General features: G+C 41.2%; 1 protein-coding gene and 1 long non-coding RNA gene across 3 annotated transcripts in view; one reads left to right on the plus strand and one right to left on the minus strand.

Moving 5' to 3' along the window:
* LOC138989484 (uncharacterized) overlaps positions 1 to 15,186 on the plus strand; it is a 35,568-nt gene extending 20,382 nt beyond the window's left edge. The window contains exon 3 of the long non-coding RNA XR_011465785.1: positions 14,982 to 15,186. This is a non-coding gene — a long non-coding RNA (uncharacterized lncRNA). The remainder of the gene's footprint in view (positions 1 to 14,981) is intronic.
* A 3,057-nt stretch (positions 15,187 to 18,243) lies between these two features.
* The window catches only part of ANP32A (acidic nuclear phosphoprotein 32 family member A), a 38,806-nt gene continuing 37,090 nt past the window's right edge, over positions 18,244 to 19,959 (minus strand). For both annotated transcript variants that reach the window (XM_070377346.1, XM_070377347.1), the window contains exons 6-7: positions 19,673 to 19,736; positions 18,244 to 19,472 (exon numbers count right to left, since the gene is read on the minus strand). In XM_070377346.1, the coding sequence (XP_070233447.1) occupies positions 19,411 to 19,472; positions 19,673 to 19,736 (126 nt within the window). In that variant the 3' untranslated portion in view covers positions 18,244 to 19,410. The remainder of the gene's footprint in view (positions 19,473 to 19,672; positions 19,737 to 19,959) is intronic.

The following is a 19,959-nucleotide window of genomic DNA, read 5'->3' on the forward strand; positions in this document are numbered from 1 at the left end:
AAACTGTTGCTGTATTTATGTCAAAGAGTGTTCTGCCTATGTTTTCCCCTAGGAGTTTTATGGTATCCCATCTTATACTTAGATATTTAATACGTTTTGAGTTTATTTTTGTATAAAGTGTTAAAGAATATCTTAATTTCATTATCTTACACGTAGCTACCCAGTCTCTCCGGTACCATTTATTGAAGAGACTGTCTTTTCTCCATTATATATTCTTGCCTCGCTTGTCAAAGATTAACTGACCACAGGCACGTGGGGTTATTTCTGGGCTTTCGATCCTGTCCCACTGATCTTTGTGTCTGTTTTTGTGCCAGTTACCATACTGTTTTGATGAGTGTAGCTTTGTAGCATATTCTGAAGTAAGGGAGCATAATTAGCTGTAGCTCCATTCTTTCTCTGAATTATTTTGACTATTTGGGGTCTTTTGGGGTACAGGTCTTTTGCCTCCTTAGGTAGGTTTATTTCTAAATATTGTATTCTTATTGCACACTTCTTTGTTTGATTTTTGACCCATGTGAGTGTATTACCTATGTAAACCATAACAAAACAACAATTTAAACTTTGCTCCAAATTAATTTATCAGTGGTTTGAAAGAAATGATCCTAAGTAATCAGTTAATGAGATTTCTGTATCTATTTGCTCTTTTATTATTTATCTTTTAAGCCTCAGAAGGACTGCTTTTATTGTTAAAGTAGCAATGGATAATAGACAAAAATCTACATTAATTCTGATTACATATACCATGATTTCAAAGCTTGAATCCTACCATAAGTACCTATATATGGCTCTGTCAGACCACACCAGTGTGAGGATAAGAAAGTGAAAGTCATTCAGTCGTGTCTGACTCTTTGTGACCCCTTGGACTATAAAGTCCATGGAATTCTCCAGGCCAGAATACTTCTCCAGGAGATCTTCCCAACCCAGGGATCAAACCCAGGTCTCTTGCATTGCAGGCAGATTCTTTACCAACTGAGCCACAAGGGAAGCCCGAGAACACTGGAGTGGGTAACCTATCCCTTCTCCAGCAGATCTTGCCAACCCAGGAATTGAATTGGATCTCCTGCATTGCAGGCGGATTCTTTACCCACTGAGCTATCATGGAAGCTCAATATGAGGATGGTAACATATAACCCACACATAATCCCACCTTTCTCTTTGACCACAGTGTGGCCTCAGGCTGTCACCTCCAGTGAGTGAACGGTGGAATGGCATGAACATCCATTGTGTTATGGTTGATTTTTTAAAGTCTTTTAACCCATGATAGTGTTCAAGATAGTTAGGACATTAACTTTCCTGACATTTTCTTATAGCCTCCATGATTTGGAGGATTGGAATTTTTTTTTTTTTTTAGTATATAAAGTGAAGTGAAGTCGCTCAGTGTATCCAACTCTTTGCGACCCCATGGACGGTAGCCTACCAGGCTCTGTGGTCCATGGGATTTTCCAGGCAAGAATACTGGAGTGGGCTGCCATTTCCTTCTCCAGGGGATCTCCCCAACCCAGGGATTGAACCCGGGTCTCCTGCATTGTAGACAGACGCTTTACCATCTGAGCCACTAGGGAAGCCCTTTAGTATCTAAATTCACCAACAAACCCCATCTTAAAGGACTGGGGCTTAGTCTTTGGCTTGCATTTATATTTCACAGTTGTGGCATCAGTTTTTAAGCAGATTTTGAGAAAGATTTTGACTTTTCAGAAAAGGTGATAAGATGGCTACTTTGTATTTGTATTTACTTTGGGAAGCTTGCCTGCTATTACATACATGCTGCTAAGTAACTTCAGTCGTGTCTGACTCTGCGACCCCATAGACGGCAGTCCATCAGGCTCTGCCGTCCCTGGGATTCTCCAGGCAAGAACACTGGAGTGGGTTGCCATTTCCTTCTCCAAATTACATACATAAAGGACAAGATATGCATTTTGGTTATATTAAATGGTTTATTTGAGTTGGTAGATCAGCATCCCCCCTGTATGTTTCATGGATAGAAAGCAACCCTTCTAGTGTTGATTCTTTCAGAGTGTTGGTCTAACACAAGTGGAAAATACTTGAGTTCTGTTTCTTTCTAGGTAAAAGCCTAAAAAATCAGCTAATACGAATCCAGTCATCCTAGATCAGGGCATACTATACTCAAAGGACTCAGGGCTCACTGAACCATCAAAAGAGAACTTTGTTAATGTCATTTTTCCCCCTAGATTCCTAGTAAAATGGGGCCACAAAAATCAAAGCATATTTTAAATATCTACATTTTTTAAACTGGCAATTTTAATACAAAAAACCAGACATAACAAAATTTACTATACTTGTGCTAATTAGAAGATAAATACAGAATTTGTAAAAATATTTTTCACAGGACACAATCATCAGTATGGGCCCACTAATGGGTCACAAGTTTAAAGGTGTTCGATAAACCTTTTCCAGTCTTGTTGGCATGCCTCTGTGGTCATATATATCATTCCATTTGGAAAAATATTAAAATCCTGTATCTAAGATCTTTTGTGAATGTGAGGCCTGGGGGAATCCAGCAAAATTCTGGAAGAGGCTGGGAGAATTGTCCCCAGAAAATACAAATTAGGAGAAAACCTCTGATTATAGTTCTGTTCTTTGGCATAAGCTCTAGGAGGATTGGTATAAGCCAGCTTTGAATTAGGCATACCAAAGTTACTAGAATACATTATTCTTTTATTGATTTGTTCACCCACAAGAGAGCACACTGGGAATAAAGTAAGTGAATTCAGCAATGCTGCTTGGTCTTTGCACTTTGGATTCTTCTCTTTATGTATAGCTAAAAGTTTAGTCTACATTTTAAAAGTATTTAACTATAATTCTCATCATCTATTTCCCATTTTAAAGAGGCTCTTTAGAAAATATAACTCCCATGCAAATAGCAATCAAAAGAAAGCAAGAGTGGCTATATTAATATCAAAGCAAACTTAGAGCAAAAAATTTTACCAGGGACAAAGAGGGACATTACATAGTAATAACAGGACATATCTACCAAGAAAGCACAGCAGTCCTGAACATATATACACCAACAACAAAGCTGCAAAATATATGTAGTAACAAGTACCAGGCCTGAGAGGAGAAATAAACAAATCCACACTTAGAGCTGAAGACGTCAATATTCCTTTTTCAACAAGTGATACAACTAGACAGAAAATCAGCAAGGATATAGAAGAAAAGAACCACCAACAGGATCTCATTGACATTTTTAGAACATTCCACCCAATAACAGCAGAGTTAAACATTCTTTTCACCCCCTAATAGAATATATCTTCGTACATGTACATCTTGGTATACATTTATCTTGGTATATGATGATAGACTGTATCCTGGGCCATAAAACAAGCCTCAATGAATTTAAGATTGATATCATAAAGACTTTCTTCTTTGAACATAATGGAAGAAGAAAGGAAATAATGAGGATAAGAAGAGAAATCAATAGAATTGAAAACAGAAAAAACAATAGAAAAAATCAATGAAACAAAGAGCGGATTCTTTGAAAAAAATCAATAAAATTACAAAACTAGGAAGACAAAAAATGAGAGAAGCCTTGAATTATCAATGTCAGGAGTGAAATTGAGGTTTCATGAAATTGAATGAAATTGAATTTTCATTTCACAGATCCTGCAGAGATCAAAAGGAAAATAAGGAAGTACTAAGAACAACTCTATACACATTTGACAACTTAGATGAAAAAGACCAATTCCCCCCAAAACACAAACTGTCACAACTTACTTAAGATGAAACAGATAACTTGAGTAGCTGATCCTATAACTACTAAGGAAACTGAATTCATAACTTAAAAACTCGCCCCAAATGAAAGCATCAGACCCAGATGGTTTCACTGGAAAAGCCTATGAAACATTTAAAGAATTGACACCAATTCTACACAATCTCTTCCAGAGGGTAGAAAAAGAATTTTCATAACATATTAAACTAGTATTTCCCTGATACCAAAACCAAATAAAAATAGTAAAAAAAGAGAAAACTACAAATCAGTTCTTATCATGAATATACATGTAAAAATCCTTAACAAAATATTAGCAAATAGAATTCAGCATTGTATAAAAAGAATCATACACTACAGCAAAATGAATATTATTCCCAGGATGCAAGGTTAATTCAACACTTGAAAATCAGTTACTATAATCCACTTTAAAGTCTAAAGGAGAAAAATCACTCACTCAGTCCTATCAATTATTCCAGGAAAAGCATTTGACAGAATTCAACATCCATTCTTGATAAAGACTCCTAGAAAAAAAGGAAGAGAAGGAAACTTCAACTCGATACAGAAAATCTACAGCTAACATTTTACTTACTGGAGAAAGACTGAATGCTTTCTCCCAGATTTCAGGAACACAGCAAGTATTTCCACTTCCATCACTCTTAGTCAACATAATGCAGAAGTTCTAGTGAGAGTATTAAGGCAGGAAAAGAAAATTAAAGGCATAATGATTGGAAGAAACAAACAAAAATGGCACTATTAGCAAATGGCATGAATGTCTGCCTAAAACCTCAGGGAATCTACCCCCAAAAAACCTCCTAAAATTAAAAAGTAAGTTCATCAATGTTATAGTATACAAGATCCACATAGTAAAATCAATTATACCTCTATATGGGCTATGGTTTTTCCTGTGGTCATGTATGGATGTGAGAGTTGGACTATGAAGAAGGCTGAGCACAGAAGAATTGATGCTTTTGAACTGTGGTGTTGGAGAAGACTCTTGAGAGTCCCTTGGACTGCAAGGAGATCCAACCAGTCCATTCTGAAGGAGATCAGCCCTGGGATTTCTTTGGAAGGAATGATGCTAAAGCTGAAACTCCAGTACTTTGGCCACCTCATGCGAAGAGTTAACTCATTGGAAAAGACTCTGATGCTGGGAGGGATTGGGGGCAGGAGGAGGAGGGGACGACAGAGGATGAGATGGCTGGATGGCATCACTGACTCGATGGACGTGAGTCTGAGTGAACTCCGGGAGTTGGTGATGGACAGGGAGGCCTGGAGTGCTGCGATTCATGGGGTCGCAAAGAGTCGGACACGACTGAGCGACTGATCTGATCTGATCTGATCTGATGGGCTTCCCTGGTGGCTCAGAAGGTAAAGAATCTGCCTGCTATGCAGGAGATGTGGGTTTGATCCCTGGGTTGGGAAGATCCCCTGGAGAAGAGAATGGCTACCCACTGCAGTATTCTTGCCTGGAGAATTCCGTGGAAAGAGGAGCCTGGGAAGCTATAGTCCATGGAGTCGCAAAGAGTCAGACAGAACTGAGCAACTAGCACTTTCATTTTTCATTCTAGCAATGACCATGTGAACACTGAAATTAAAATGCCATTTTAAATTGTTCAAAAAATGAGATACTTAAGTGCAAATCTAGCAAAATATGAGAAGACTTGTATGCTGAAACTCAAAACCCTAGTGAAAGAAAAAAAGTTTAAATAAATGGAGAGACAGATTGTGTGAATGGATTGGAAAGTTCAGCATGGTAAGGATGCCACTCATTTTGAAACTAATATCTAAGTTTAACGCAGTTTCTATCAAAACCCACAAAGATTTTTTTTTGTAGACATAGGCAAGGTTTTTTATAAAATTTCTATGAAAAGGCCAAAAAGCTAGAATAATTAAAACAATTTTAAATGAGAAAAAAGTGGGAGGGGGACTGCCCTGGCAGTCCAGTGGTTATGACTCCATGCTTCCAGTGCAGGGGCATGAGTTCAATCCCTGGTCAGGGAACTAAGATCCCACATTACTCATGGCATGGCCAAAAAAAAAAAAGGAAAAAACTGGAGGAATTAATCTACTTAATTTTCAAGATTTATTAAATAGCTACATTAATCAAGCCTGTGTGCACTGAAAGAGGCATAAACATTAGATCAACAGAATAGAGTATCCAGAAATAGATAGATCTCCACATATACACCTAAATGATTTTTTACAAAGGTACAAAAGCATTGGAGGAAAGATAGACTTCTCAAAATATGGTGCTGGAGCAACTGGACATCTATAGGTTAAAAACAAACTCTCAACCTTAGCCTCACAGTTTATGTAAAAATTAATTCAAAATGGATCATGGACTTAAAAGTAAAATGTAAAACTATAAAACTTTTAGAGAGAAACATTGGAGAAAATTTTCCAGACATAAGGCTAAACCCAGAGTTCTTAATCTTGACACCAAAGGCATCATCTATAAAAGGATTAATTGACCTTCATCAAAGTGAAAAACTTGTGCTCTACCAAAGTCCGCATATATGACAAAAGGCTAGTAACTAGTATGCATAAAGAGCTCTCAAAATTCAACAGGAAAAAGGAAAAGGAAATAAAGTATCCAGTGAGAAAACAGAAAAAATGCATCAGGTGACATTTCACCAAAGAGGATGTAGTGACGGCAGATAGACATATAGAATGTCATTAACCATAAGGGAAATGCAAATTAAATCCATCATGATGAAGTGAAAGTCGCTCAGTTGTGTCCGACTCTTTGTGACCCCATGGACTATACAGTTCATGGAATTCTCCAGGCCAGAATAGTGGAGTGGCTAGCCTATTCCTTCTCCAGGGGATCTTCCTGACCCAGGAATCAAATCGCTGCATTGCAGGCAGATTTTTTACCAACTGAGCTATCAGGGAAGCCCACCATAAGCTACTCTTATAATACATACCCATTAGAATTTCTGAAAAAAACAAAAAAAATGACAACACCAATACTACCAAGGATAAAGAGAAACTCAATTATTTACATATTTCTGGTGGAAATGTAAGATGGTATGGCCTCTCTGGAAAAGAGAGCGTTCCTTTGAAAACTAAACACACAGCTTCCATACAATCTAGTTATTGCACCCCTGGGCATTTATCCCAGAGAAATGAAGACTTCTGTTTACATAGAAAGCTATATAAGAATTCTTATACAGCTTTATTCATAATAGCCAAAAACTAGAAATAACCCTCCATGTCCTAGAATGGGTGGAATAGTTAAACCCTGGTACACGTGTATCATGAAATACTACCCAGCAATGAAAAGGAGGGAGCTATTGATACAACTGGGGTGAGTCTGCAGAGAACTGTGCTGAGTTAAATTAGACAATCTCAAACATTTACATATTACATGATTCTACTTATACAAAATTCCTAAAAGACAAAATTATAGAAATGTAGAACACAATCATTGTGCCAGGGGTTAATGAGGGACTGGGGGCTGGAGAAAAGTGTGGCTATAAAAAGCCAACATGAGGGATCTTTGTGGTGATGTTCTGTATATTGACTGTGTCAATGTTCATATCCTGGGTATGATATTTTACTGTAATTTTGTAAGATCTTACCATTGGAACTGGGTGATGGGTGTACAGAATTTCTCTGCATTATTTCTTACAACTACATGTAAATATACAAGTGTGTGAATGCTCAGTGCACTTCAGTCATGTCTGACTCTTTGCGACCCTATGGACAGTAGCCCACCAGTCTCCTCTGTCCGTGGGATTCTCCAGGTGAGAATACTGGAGTGGATTGCCATGCTTTCCTCCAGGGGTTCTTCCTGACCCAGGGATTGAACCCCTGTCTCTTATGTCTCCTGCATGGATAGGCAGGTTCTTCACCACCAGTGCAAGCTGGGAAACCCAAATATACAAGTGTCTCAAACTAAAACATTCAGTTAAAAAAAGAGAAGTAATGAGCTAGGGAAAATATCTGTAGCAAACATGTGAAGCATGGAATAACAGTCATTTTACAAGAAGTTTTAATATAAATATTTTTTAAAGTTTTAGTAAATCAATAATTAAAATAGTAAAATTCCCCCAGAATGACAGGGAAATAGATGTGGATACATAATTCAAAAAAAGGAATACAAATCACTATTTGAATTTGGGAAAATAACTGTTTAGTAGCATTCAAAGGAATATAGATTAAAACTATAATAAGGTACAATCTTCCTCCTATGAAATTTGGCAAAAAAAAAAAAAAAACTAAAAAAATATGTATCCAAAGGTAACTAAATTACATGAAAAAAGTGGTCTTGTACCCTGTTGGAGTATGTAAATTTGCCAGTTTTAATTGTGAAAAATGTTTCTAACTTTTGACCTAGTAACCCAACTTCAAGGAATCCATCTGAAGAAATATCAAAATGTAGTCAAAGATCTATACCCAGTACTGTTCACCCCAGCTTTGTTTGCAATTGAAAAACTTGGGAAACAAGACAATGTTGAACAATTGAGAGTGGTTTTACATTTTATATAGTACATACATACAATGGAATATACTATCTAAAAATCATGGTTTTGAGAATATTCACTAATAAGAAAATGTTCAAGATATTATTAGTAAAGAAAAAAATATACTAATATGTCACTAAGCGATTCTCTGAGGGTCACAGGTTTACAGATTTTAAAAATTTGGTTTCTACTTTTCTATTTCAAAATTTCTAAAATAAGTTTGTTTTCAAAATTTGGTAACACAAGAATAATGTTCAGTTCAGTTCAGTTCAGTCGCTCAGTCATGTCTGACTCTTTGCGACCCCATGAATCACAGCACACCAGGCCTCCCTGTCCATCACCAACTCCCAGAGTTCACTCAGACTCATGTCCATCGAGTCAGTGATGCCATCCAGCCATCTCATCCTCTGTCGTCCCCTTCTCCTCCTGCCCCCAATCCCTCCTAGCTTCAGAGTCTTTTCCAATGAGTCAACTCTTCACATGAGGTGGCCAAAGTACTGGAGTTTCAGCTTTAGCATCATTCCTTCCAAAGAAATCCCAGGGCTGATCTCCTTGCAGTCCAAGGGACTCTCAAGAGTCTTCTCCAACACCACAGTTCAAAAGCATCAATTCTTCTGTGCTCAGCCTTCTTCACAGTCCAACTCTCACATCCATACATAACCACAGGAAAAACCATAGCCTTGACTAGACGAACCTTTGTTGTCAAAGTAATGTCTCTGCTTTTGAGTATGCTATCTAGGTTGGACATAACTTTCCTTCCAAGGAGTAAGTATCTTTGAATTTCATGGCTGCAGTCACCATCTGCAGTGATTTTGGAGCCCCAAAATAAAGTCTGACACTGTTTCCACTGTTTCCCCATCTATTTCCCATGAAGTGATGGGACCAGATGCCATGATCTTCGTTTTCTGAATGTTGAGCTTTAAGCCAACTTTTTCACTCTCCACTTTCACTTTCATCAAGAGGCTTTTTAGTTCCTCTTCACTTTCTGCCATAAGGGTGGTGTGATCTGCATATCTGAGGTTATTGATATTTCTCCCGGCAATCTTGATTCCAGCTTGTGTTTCTTCCAGTCCAGTGTTTCTCATGATGTACTCTGCATATAAGTTAAATAAGCAGGGTGACAATATACAGCCTTGACGTACTCCTTTTCCTATTTGGAACCAGTCTGTTGTTCCATGTCCAGTTCTAACTGTTGCTTCCTGACCTGCATACAGATTTCTCAAGACGCAAGTCAGGTGGTCTGGTATTCCCATCTCTTTCAGAATTTTCCACAGTTTCTTGTGATCCACACAGTCAAAGGCTTTGGCATAGTCAATAAAGCAGAAGTAGATGTTTTTCTGGAACTCTCTTGCTTTTTCCATGATCCAGCGGATGTTGGCAATTTGATCTCTGGTTCCTCTGCCTTTTCTAAAACCAGCTTGAACATCAGAAGGTTCACGGTTCACATATTGCTGAAGCCTGGCTTGGAGAATTTGGAGCATTACTTTACTAAGCATGTGAGATGAGTGCAATTGTGCGGTAGTTTGAGCATTCTTTGGCATTGCCTTTCCTTGGGATTGGAATGAAAACTGACCTTTTCCAGTCCTGGGGCCACTGCTGCGTTTTCCAAATTTGCTGGCATATTGAGTGCAGCACTTTCACAGCATCATCTTTCAGGATTTGAAATAGCTCCACTGGAATTCCGTCACTTCCACTAGCTTTGTTCGTAGTGATGCTTTCTAAGGCCCACTTGACTTTACATTCCAGGATGTCTGGCTCTAGGTCAGTGATCACACCATCGTGATTATCTGGGTAGTGAAGATCTTTTTTGTACAGTTCTTCTGTGTATTCTTGCCACCTCTTCTTGATATCTTCTGCTTCTGTTAGGTCCATACCATTTCTGTCCTTTATCGAGCCCATCTTTGCATGAAATATTCCCTTGGTATCTCGAATTTTCTTGAAGAGATCTTTAGTCTTTCCCATTCTGTTGTTTTCCTCTATTTCTTTGCATTGATCACTGAGGAAGGCTTTCTTATCTCTTCTTGCTATTCTTTGGAACTCTGCATTCAGATGCTTATATCTTTCCTTTTCTCCTTTGCTTTTCACTTCTCTTCTTTTCACAGCTATTTGTAAGGCCTCCCCAGACAGCAAAAAAAAAAAAAAAAAAAAGAATAATGTTACAAGTATTTAAATTGAATATAAAACACCGTTTAATATTTTAGGTGATTTTAAAAAGGCATTCATGGGGACTTCCCTGGTGGTCTAGTGGTTAAGACTCCATGCTTCCAATGCAAGGGATGTGAGTTCAATCCTTGGTCAGGGAACTAAAATCTCATATGGCCGTGCTGCAAAACCAAGGAATAAAAATAAATAAATTTTTTAAAGTCATTCATAATCTTAATTATATAATATCTTTGTTTTTGCATGTTGTCTTCTACATCATTATTTCATCCTGAATTTTTTCGTACATACAACCTGAAAAAATTGTACAATAATCACTCACATATTTTCCATTTAACGTCTAGCATTAACATTTTGCTTATTCACTTAATCACGTATCCATCAATCCATTTTATTTTTTTTATGCATTTAAAATTAAGTTTCAGAAATCAGTGCCTTTCACCTCTAAATACTCCAGCATGCATATCCTTAGCCAAAGTTCAATATTTATTTATTGTTCTAATTTTTTTAGTTGAAATTTATACCCAGTGTGTGTTAAGTCACCCAGTCATGTCTGACTCTTTATGACCCCATGGACCCCAGCCTCCTCTGTCCATGGAATTCTCCAGGCAAGAATATTGGAGTGGGTTGCCATTTCCTTCTCCATTATACCCAGTGTCCGTTCTTCTAAAGATTGTCCATTTCCTCTAGGTTGTTCATTTTGTTGACATATAGCTATTCATAGTAGACTTTTATGATTCTTTGTATTTCTGTGTTATCAATTGGAACTTCCTTTTAACTTCTCATTTTATTGATTCTGTTTTTTTTATTGATGAGTCTAGCTAAAGGCTTATCAATTTTTACTTTTTCAAAGAAGCAGCTTTTAGTTTCATTGATCTTTTCTATAGTTTTTTTTTTTTTTTAGCATCTATTTCATTTGTTTCTGCTCTAATCTAATCATATGATTTCTTCCTTTGTACTAACTTTAGGTTTTGTTTCTTCTTTCTCTAGTTGCTTTAGATGTAAAGTTAGGCAGTTATTTGAGATTTTTCCTTTTCCCTGAGGTAAGCTTGTATTGCTATAAAGTTTCCTCTTCAAACTGCTCTTGCCGAGTCCTGTAGGTTTTGGATCATCATGCTTTCATTTTTGTGTCTTTAGATTATTTTTTATTTCCTCTTTGATTTATTCAGTGATCCATTAGTTGTTTAGTAGCCTATTTTTTAGCATCCACTTTTTTTTTTCAGTTTTTTCTTGTAGTTGGTTTCTAGCCTCATCGCACTGTGGATGGAAAAGATGCTTAATATGATTTCAAGTTTCTTACATTTACAAATGCTTGTTTTGTGATCCAGCATGTGATCTATCACAGAAAATGTTTCATGTGCACTTGAAAAGAATGTGTATCCTGCTGCTTTTGGACAGAATTCTCTATAAACATCAGTTAAGTCCACTTGGTAACCTACCATGGTACTCCCATCCCAACAGTCATTCAGTTCCAGCCATTGTCCAGTCTACCAACCATCTCCTGCTTTATCACTCTGTCATGACTCACTTCTCTCTTTAGCCAACTTAGAATGCATGGTCCGTTCTTACAACTTTCTAAACACCCCATCTTCCTTGCCCCCACACTCTATGCATTATACTCATCTGGCTAGTTAAATCCAACTGTCTACAACCTTGATGCCTGCACTAAGCAGCTGAGCCATGCTGACAGGTCCCACTTTAAAGCTACGGTCATCTGTTGCAGGTAACAACAGGCTTTCCAGAGGTGGTGGTTTTCCCACCCTTTAGAACAACATTTCATACCTTCTTGCCTCTCCTCAAACCTCAACAGCCATTCTGCTCCTTTCTGCTCCCACTGGTGACCTTGCCTCACATTTCCCTCAAAAGCAGATGTCTCCTCCGCCAAAGCTATCCACCTAACTTTACCTATCACTTCTCCCTTCTCTTCTGTCACAAAGGAAGAAGTGTCCTTTCCTGTACTGAAGACTAAGCCTCTATTACAGGACCCCAGGCCTCTGATTTTCTCCCAGATTCTGTTTCTTCTCCATCTTAAGTGCCTCCCTCTCCTCTGGACCAGTTCTATCAGCACACAGACATGCTCTGTGTCTCCGGACACTTCTGGGAGGATACCCACTCCAGAAAGGTGGCTCTACCCTGATCATACAGGCCTCCCAGCTCTAGCTCAGGATGGTACCATCAGCCATGCTATCTCTTCCTATTTTTCAAGCATTAGAAAGCGTTGTTGGGGGAGGGGGGCAGTTGTTGTTCGCTTGTTTTTGTCATTGGCCATGGGGCATGTGGAATCCTAGTTTCCTGACCAGGGATTGAACCCAAGCCCCCTGCATTGGAAACACAAAGTCTTAATTACTAGATCACCAGGGAAGTTCCAGAAGAGGTTGCTATTTATCCTTCAAAACATGTAGTGTCACTCTCTCCAGAGGTAGCCATCCATCCTCCTTGTTCCTGAGGTTCTGATCACTTTTGTTTTAAGACATCTATTTCCACGGACCACGGAGAGGCTGATTTTTGTCACAAACTTAGAAGTCTGGAGAACCACAGAGATGAGTGGGAGGAGCGCACTGGTTCTGAGAGCTAGATTCTTGAGAAATGTTGTGAAATTAGTCAAACCAAGATTTGCAGAAGATGAATCTCTCTGCCATTTGGTGTAGGCTTCTCAGGATCTGAGAAGTGAGGAAACACCTCCATCCTTCAGGCCAGGAAGCCATGGGTTCTGATACCAGCTCATGCCTTCCTGGGCTGTGTAACCTTGAGCAAATGACATAGTGTCTCTGAACCTCAGTGTCTTCATCTGGAAAGTGAAAAGAATCATAAGTATCTCAAAGCAGATTCTGCTGCGAGAATGAAATGAGAGCATCTGTGTCAAGCTCTGGGTACCTGGTGAGTGCTCAGTTCAGACTGGTTTTCTCTCTGTTTCGTTATTGGGCCAGCTGGACGACCCAGGCAATAGTGGGTGTGTAAAGACTGGGCTATCTATAGGTTGGGACCTCAAAGTCATTTTGCTAGTTTCTCATCAAAGAGCTCCTACCTCAGCAGAAAGACTGCTTCTCCCACATTTAACCCTTTTGTTATCCCAGAGTTCTTACCAGGAATACCTTTCCTAAACTTCACATTCAACAAAGCCTAAACTGGAGCCTCAGGGCAGAGAGGGAAAGAATGTAACAAACTATCAACTAAGGCTGTCAGAAGATGCACGGCCCATGTCACTCTTCTTACAAGACATAAAGGTGACTTGTCCACAGTCACCCAAATTGTTAGTCTCAGAGCTAGGACGTGAGTCCAGTCTCCTCTGAGTCACAGCCAAGACTTGTAACACTTTCAGAAGTCCATCAGCAAGACTTAAGACATTCCCAGAGAGTTGATCCATTTCTTTTTACAACTAAGATCTATAAACTAAAATCTAGTCTATCTGGTGGTTGACACAAAGAGCGAATTTTATTATATGCAAATTTTAAAAGGGAGGAAAAAACTTCCATGTAGGTCATCTCAGTTACCAAGTGGTTTAGGGCTTTCCTGATAGCTCAGTTGGTAAAGAATCCGCCTGCAATGCAGGAGACCCCAGTTTGATTTCTGGGTCAGGAAGATCCACTGGAGAATGTATAGACTACTCACTCCAGTATTCTTGGGCTTCCCTAGTGGCTCAGTTGGTAAAGAATCTGCCCTCAATGTGGGATACCTGGGTTCAATCCCTGGGTTGGGAAGATCTCCTGGAGAAGGGAAAGGCTACCCACTCCAGTATTCTGGCCTGGAGAATTCCATGGGGTTGCAAAGAGTTGGACATGACTGAGCAAATTTCACTTTGAGGTCTTTTGTTTTTCTCTTGTTACTTGGGTTTCTTTTTCATAAATCACCACTTCTCTCTCTGGGTAGTGGTTTTCACTTTCCACTTTGTGACATTCTTTCCATCATTTGAGTCTTTCATGACCTGTGAAACATACAGGCAGTTGTTATCATCCCCTTTCCACAAGGAGTGTGAAAGTCAGGTAGATCCAGGTTCAAACCCCAGCTCGGTCACTCGCCACCTGTGTCAGCTTGGGCAGGTTACCTAACCTCTCTTGAGCCTTGCTTGCCGCAACTTGAAATAAAAATGTCTGTAATATCTTTTCTCGGTAGGCTGTGGTGGGGATTGAGTCGAATGCATTTCCCAAATGTCCTTGATGCTGAGAATCCTCAGGGCACTTGTTAAAACACAGATTCCTGGGCCCTGGTCCAGAGCTCCTGGACCAGAATTCCCAGGGGTGACACCTGGCAGTCTGTCAAGCCCTGAGGATCCTTTCTAGGGAAATTTGGGAAACACCAGGCTGATTGGCACAGAGCAGCTAATATTTATCAAGTACTTATAGGTGTTCAGTCTTTGAAATGGGGATAACGATGACCATCAGGATTATTCTGAGAAACGAGCAAAATAAGGTACAAAGTCCAGCAAACAATAAGTTCTATGTGTGCCGGTATGTCGGTATCTTCACTTGTCTGAATTCATCAGGACTCTCTCAGGCCAAAATGGACACATCTAGAGTCTCTCTCCAAGAGATGTCCCTCCATCCTCCCAGCCCAGTACCCCTGGTAGCAGGCTTCTCAATTTTCCAGATCCCAAGGACCAAGCCTCATTTAACCAATTTGGTTTCTAGGCTCTCCTCGGACCAGTCACTATGGTCAAAGTTTGGAATATGCTGACTGACCAGGACAGGGTCGCTTGCGCATCCCAGGAATCACAGAAGTGAGGGTCAGCCCCATCTGAACTTCAGGAATGGGAGTGGCCCGTATCCGTGTGAGTCCTTTTCTTGGTCCCTTAACCAATAGCAGCTGATGTTTGGTGGGCAACTCCATGATGTCCCCTGCATCAGCCTCAACAATCAGACCGTTAGCAGTCCACAGAAGCCCTGTCAGGTTTGAATCTGTCTCTGGTCTTTCCTTTTGCTGGCATATTTGTGGCTACCTTGAGGGCCTCAGTCAGGCAGATGAAGCCTCAGACCTGCCCTCATCTGTCTCACCATCTCCAGTCCTTGGCCCCGCTCACCCCTGGTCCAGCCGGCCACAGGGGCCTGTTCAAGGGCTGGTCCCGGGACTCAGGGCTGCCATTGTCCAAAGCTGCTTATTAGGGACCCACTGTGGGAATCTTTCCAACCAAGAACAATGAGTTTCTGAATGAGGATAAAAACAGCCTTTGCAAGTCAGCAAATGAGACAAACTGAACTGCTTATCCCCTCTTCCCTCATCTGCCTGGCTCTTTCGATGTAGTACATGAGAACAAGGTCTCTTGTATCAGAAAGACAAGTTTGAGGCTAGCTGTTTCACCTCTCTAAGCCTTGGTTTTGTCTGAAATCTGTATGAGGATTGAGGGAGGCAGTAGATACAGCACATTACACAAAGAAGGAACTCATGATCAAGAATCATCACATTGCTCTCTCCATCAAGAAATTCACACCCTTTTCTAGGATGATCAACCTCTCAGACACTACCAGGAAGGCAAACCCACTGTGAATATTGAAACACACAGGTGAACTCCAAAGTCACAGAAAACAGATGTGTCATGCACTCACTACATCCTGTCCCCCCAAGACTTGGCTGTGTTCTGGAAGACATTACACCATGTACATCCTAGATCTCATGACAGCTGGCTTCCCTGCAACCACAGGATGTAGCTGTGAGAGACATGGCTCTTCAGAAGCCCAGGAATGGGAGTTTGGGCTCTGCCACTATCTTGCAGGATGACCTTGGGCACATCACTTACCTTTCCTGGGTTGGTTTCTTCTTTCATCAAATCAGAGGGTTGGTTGAGGACTAGGTGATTTCTAACGGCCCTTCTGTCTCAAGGGTCCATCCTGTGGCATTTGCTAGACCTGGTGGGGAAACCTGGCACCAAGGGTGAGGAGTGGTAACTGTGTGGGTAACTCCCACACAGCTGGTTGCAGCTTGGGGGAGGAGGCTGGAGGTACTCTGGTGTGTGTGTGCATGCTAAGTTGGGTCCAACTCTTTATGAATCCCTGGACTGTAGCCAGCCAGGGTCTTCTGTCCACAGCTGGGAAAGTATATCATTTCCTCCTTCAGGGGAAAGTTGCCATTTCCTCCTTCAAGGAAATAAATTTCCGTTTCTTCCTGACCCAGGGATCTTCTGCACTGGCAGGATTCTTTACCACTGAGCCACCTGCTAAGAGGGATTCCCTTGTAGCTCAGTCATAAAGAATGCCTGCAATGCAGGAGACTGGGGTTCGATTTCTGGGTGGGAAAGATCCTCTGGCAAAGGAAATGGCAACCCACTCCAGTATTCTTGCCTGGAGAATTCCAAGGACATAGGAGACTGGAGGGCTATAGTCCATGGGGGTCGTGATAGTCGGACACGACTTAGCGACTAAACCACCACCACCTGCTAAGAGGGCTGGGGCTGGAACCACAGATCCCTGGTTTATTCTTGATGCTGCTTTTATCTGACTGCATGACCTTGGGCCTGTCACTCTCTGAGCCACCCGTATAACAAGGATTATGGCACCTATCTAAGATGGCTGTGAGGATTCAATCAGGTCAATGAGATGCAATACCAGGTATCCAGCAAGAGCTCAATGAGGAGCTTAGCTTACTGCTTCCCTCCCTCTGGTTGAGCTTCCTCTTCTACTTGCCATACATGACTAAGTTTGGTGAAATGGAAATAGCCCAAAGAGACCTAGGTTTCACCCTGCCTCCTGTTCTTCATACCTCCAAGTCACTGGACCTGTTTTCCTCATTAGTAAAATGGGCACAGTGAGACCTTATCTCAAGGGCTGATGTGACTGCTTAATGACTGACAGACAGGTTTTTCCTCCCTGGATCTCATCGGCATCAACCCACCCACCATCATTCTACAATTTATTTCCAATCTATGTGATTAACTGATTGTTAAAAGCCCTCATAGGAGTCAGTATCAGAAAACCTGAGACCAGCGTCTCTGCATTTCACTCCACTCCCACGTTCCTTTCCCAGCTCTGTGAGGCAGGGCACACCTGGCCATTCTCACAGTCCTGATGCCAGGCACAGCACCGGGCCTCTGGGGGCCACCTCCCCAACCTACACCTGGAGCCAGAAAACGTCCATCTGCTCCAAAGAAGGGGGCAGGAGATATCTGGGCACCACCCAGAGGCAGGGTGGGTCAGTGTCTCCTGAGAAGCACCTTTCTGCTGGAATCACATAGGATCTAGGGCTTGCTGTGAGGTTCAAGCTCTTATGGCTGAGAATGAATTTCTGTGTATATGTATCAACTACCACAGTATGTGGGATGATCTTTTTGGAAAACACAGAACCTTGCACATGAGACTTATAAACGTCTATTTTTGGTACAATGACTCCTAAGCATTTGGACTATCAAATCCATAAAGAGTGTAACGCAATGTCTAGTGGTTAAGTTGAAAATAACCTGAGTATCTTACCATTTGGTTAGAATTAAGTAAATTAATAGACTACTACATAGCCATTTCAGGTATATGCTTTTAAAGCCTCTTTAGAGGGAGAAACTATCATACTTAACGCTAAATGAAAAGGTACAGATTTGTTTTGTACATTCCTTTGGTTTTCCTGTATTCTTTTTACGGTCTGAACAACAAAACAATAAAATATACTAAAAATAAAGGTCCCAAGGCCAGCTTTTTGGTGTTTAATAAACCTTTTTATGTCTTTATCTTTTTAAACTCCCATCCCCCACCACTTCCCTGCCCAAATCCAGTCTTTAATGAAGACTGCACACCAAGTCTTGAGTTGAGACCCAGAGTAGCCAAACTTCATCAGGTTACAGATCTTCTAAGAAAAACTATTTTATCAGGTAACCAACGTGAAGCTTCCTGCCCCCCACCCCCGCCCCCCAGCAGGTTATCTAGATGGCATCACCAATGGCATGTTGGACTCAAAAGAAGCCACCCCAAAAACAATTGTATAAAAAGATTTATTGAAATTTATCAATGACAAACAGACATAAAACTCAAAAGTTTGGCTCTTCTGAGGGGGAGGAAAACCGGTGCAGATGTTCTTTTATACAGATGAAACATGGGCTAGGAAGTCACGCGTCACTTGGAAAGCAATCCAGAAGAGGGACAGGAAAGCGAGCCTGTACATTCACTAGGAATTTGCAGTCACTTCAGATCTCCACTAGGTAAGAAAATACAATTTTGCGTTAAGTTTTTCCGTGCTCGGGTGTATGAAAAAAAAACCCAGCCGACATGCAGCAGTGTGTCCCGTGCCTAGGTCTGTAAAAATGGTCTAGGCCGAGCAGGACGCGCAGAAGAGTTCTCCTGTCATTTTGTAAAACAAAGTGTTCTAATATTTTACACAACAAGATAGGGAGAGTTTTGTTTTTTTATATCTTTGAAAGAGGTTGAAGTTTGAGGGTTTGCTTCTTCTCTTTTAATTAGAATTACTGAATCCATTTTACTCCTAAACTCTGAAGCCTGCTGTTTCCAGCTCTCTGGCTCATCACTCAAGAGTGACATCAGAGTCTTCTCAGGAGAGCAAAGCCCACCACCGTCTGGGAAGAGAGAAAGGGGATGGAAGACAGGGAAGGTCCCCAGACCAGGGCCAAGATTCGCCTTTAGGTTGCTATTTACAAGCCAAGGCGCTTGCTGCCTCTAGCAGGCCCAAGAAACGTGAAAATCATGGGATCCGGAACAAGAGGTAAGACGCGGCTGGTGCTCAGCCCTCCTGGGCTTTGAGAAACCAAACTGAGGCCAGCCCTGGCCTTCCAATCAACTCAAGAGACTTGGGAAGTATCAGGAAATGTCAGAGATCTCCAAATTGTCCTCTCTGAGGGTAAGGAACAAACGTTCACGTGTGTGTACTCAGCTATTGCATTTACAGGGACAGAACCAGACACAAAGAAAAATTAGGGGAAAAAAATAAAGAGTGGCAGTAAAAATAGTATTTTATTCCACCCCCCCTCCCACCCTCCCTCCCCCCACAACCCCCAGTACACTTTTCCCCTCTCGTTCCCACAGCAACGTTACAATCAGAAAAAAATAAGTTTCAGGGGGCGGGATTTGGGGGGGTACGGGTAAAAACAGTCAAATCACAATAGGAATTTTTCAAAATAGGTTATTCCACTTAGTCATCGTCTTCTCCCTCATCTTCAGGTTCTCGTTTTCGCTTCTGACCCCTTTCTTCTTCTGGAAGAGTAAGGAAAAGGCATTCAGGTTAGACATGGATCTCACCTCTGACTCCGTCCACCCACCAGGAAAGCAGGGAGCCCAAGTCTAGGACGCTCTGCTGCCCCTGGCAAACTGAGGCCTGGTCCTCAGGGCCCAGCAATCTACCATGACCGAAGGGGTCAGCCTGCTACCCTCGGAGAGTAAAAAGGCTGCCATACCACCAAGCTCCTCTTCATCTTCCTCATCGTCTACTTCCCCGTCGTTATAACCTTCCTCATCCTCCTAGAAGAGAAGATGACATTGGATTTTAGGAACGCCCGGGCCTCGGGACATGGGGAAGAAGCCACTTTCCCTGATGCTGAGCTCAGAAAGGTGAGGGCCAGCCTCTCAGCAGCCCCAAGGCTTGGTCAGGTGAATCGAAAGCAGAGGTTCTTTTATATCCAGGACCACCTTTATGCCTCTGTAGAAAGCTTTGAACCTCTTTTCCAGGAAATACCCATATCAC

This window comes from Bos mutus, chromosome 10 (assembly GCF_027580195.1).
Source record: "Bos mutus isolate GX-2022 chromosome 10, NWIPB_WYAK_1.1, whole genome shotgun sequence".
Taxonomy (NCBI): Eukaryota; Metazoa; Chordata; class Mammalia; order Artiodactyla; family Bovidae; genus Bos; species Bos mutus.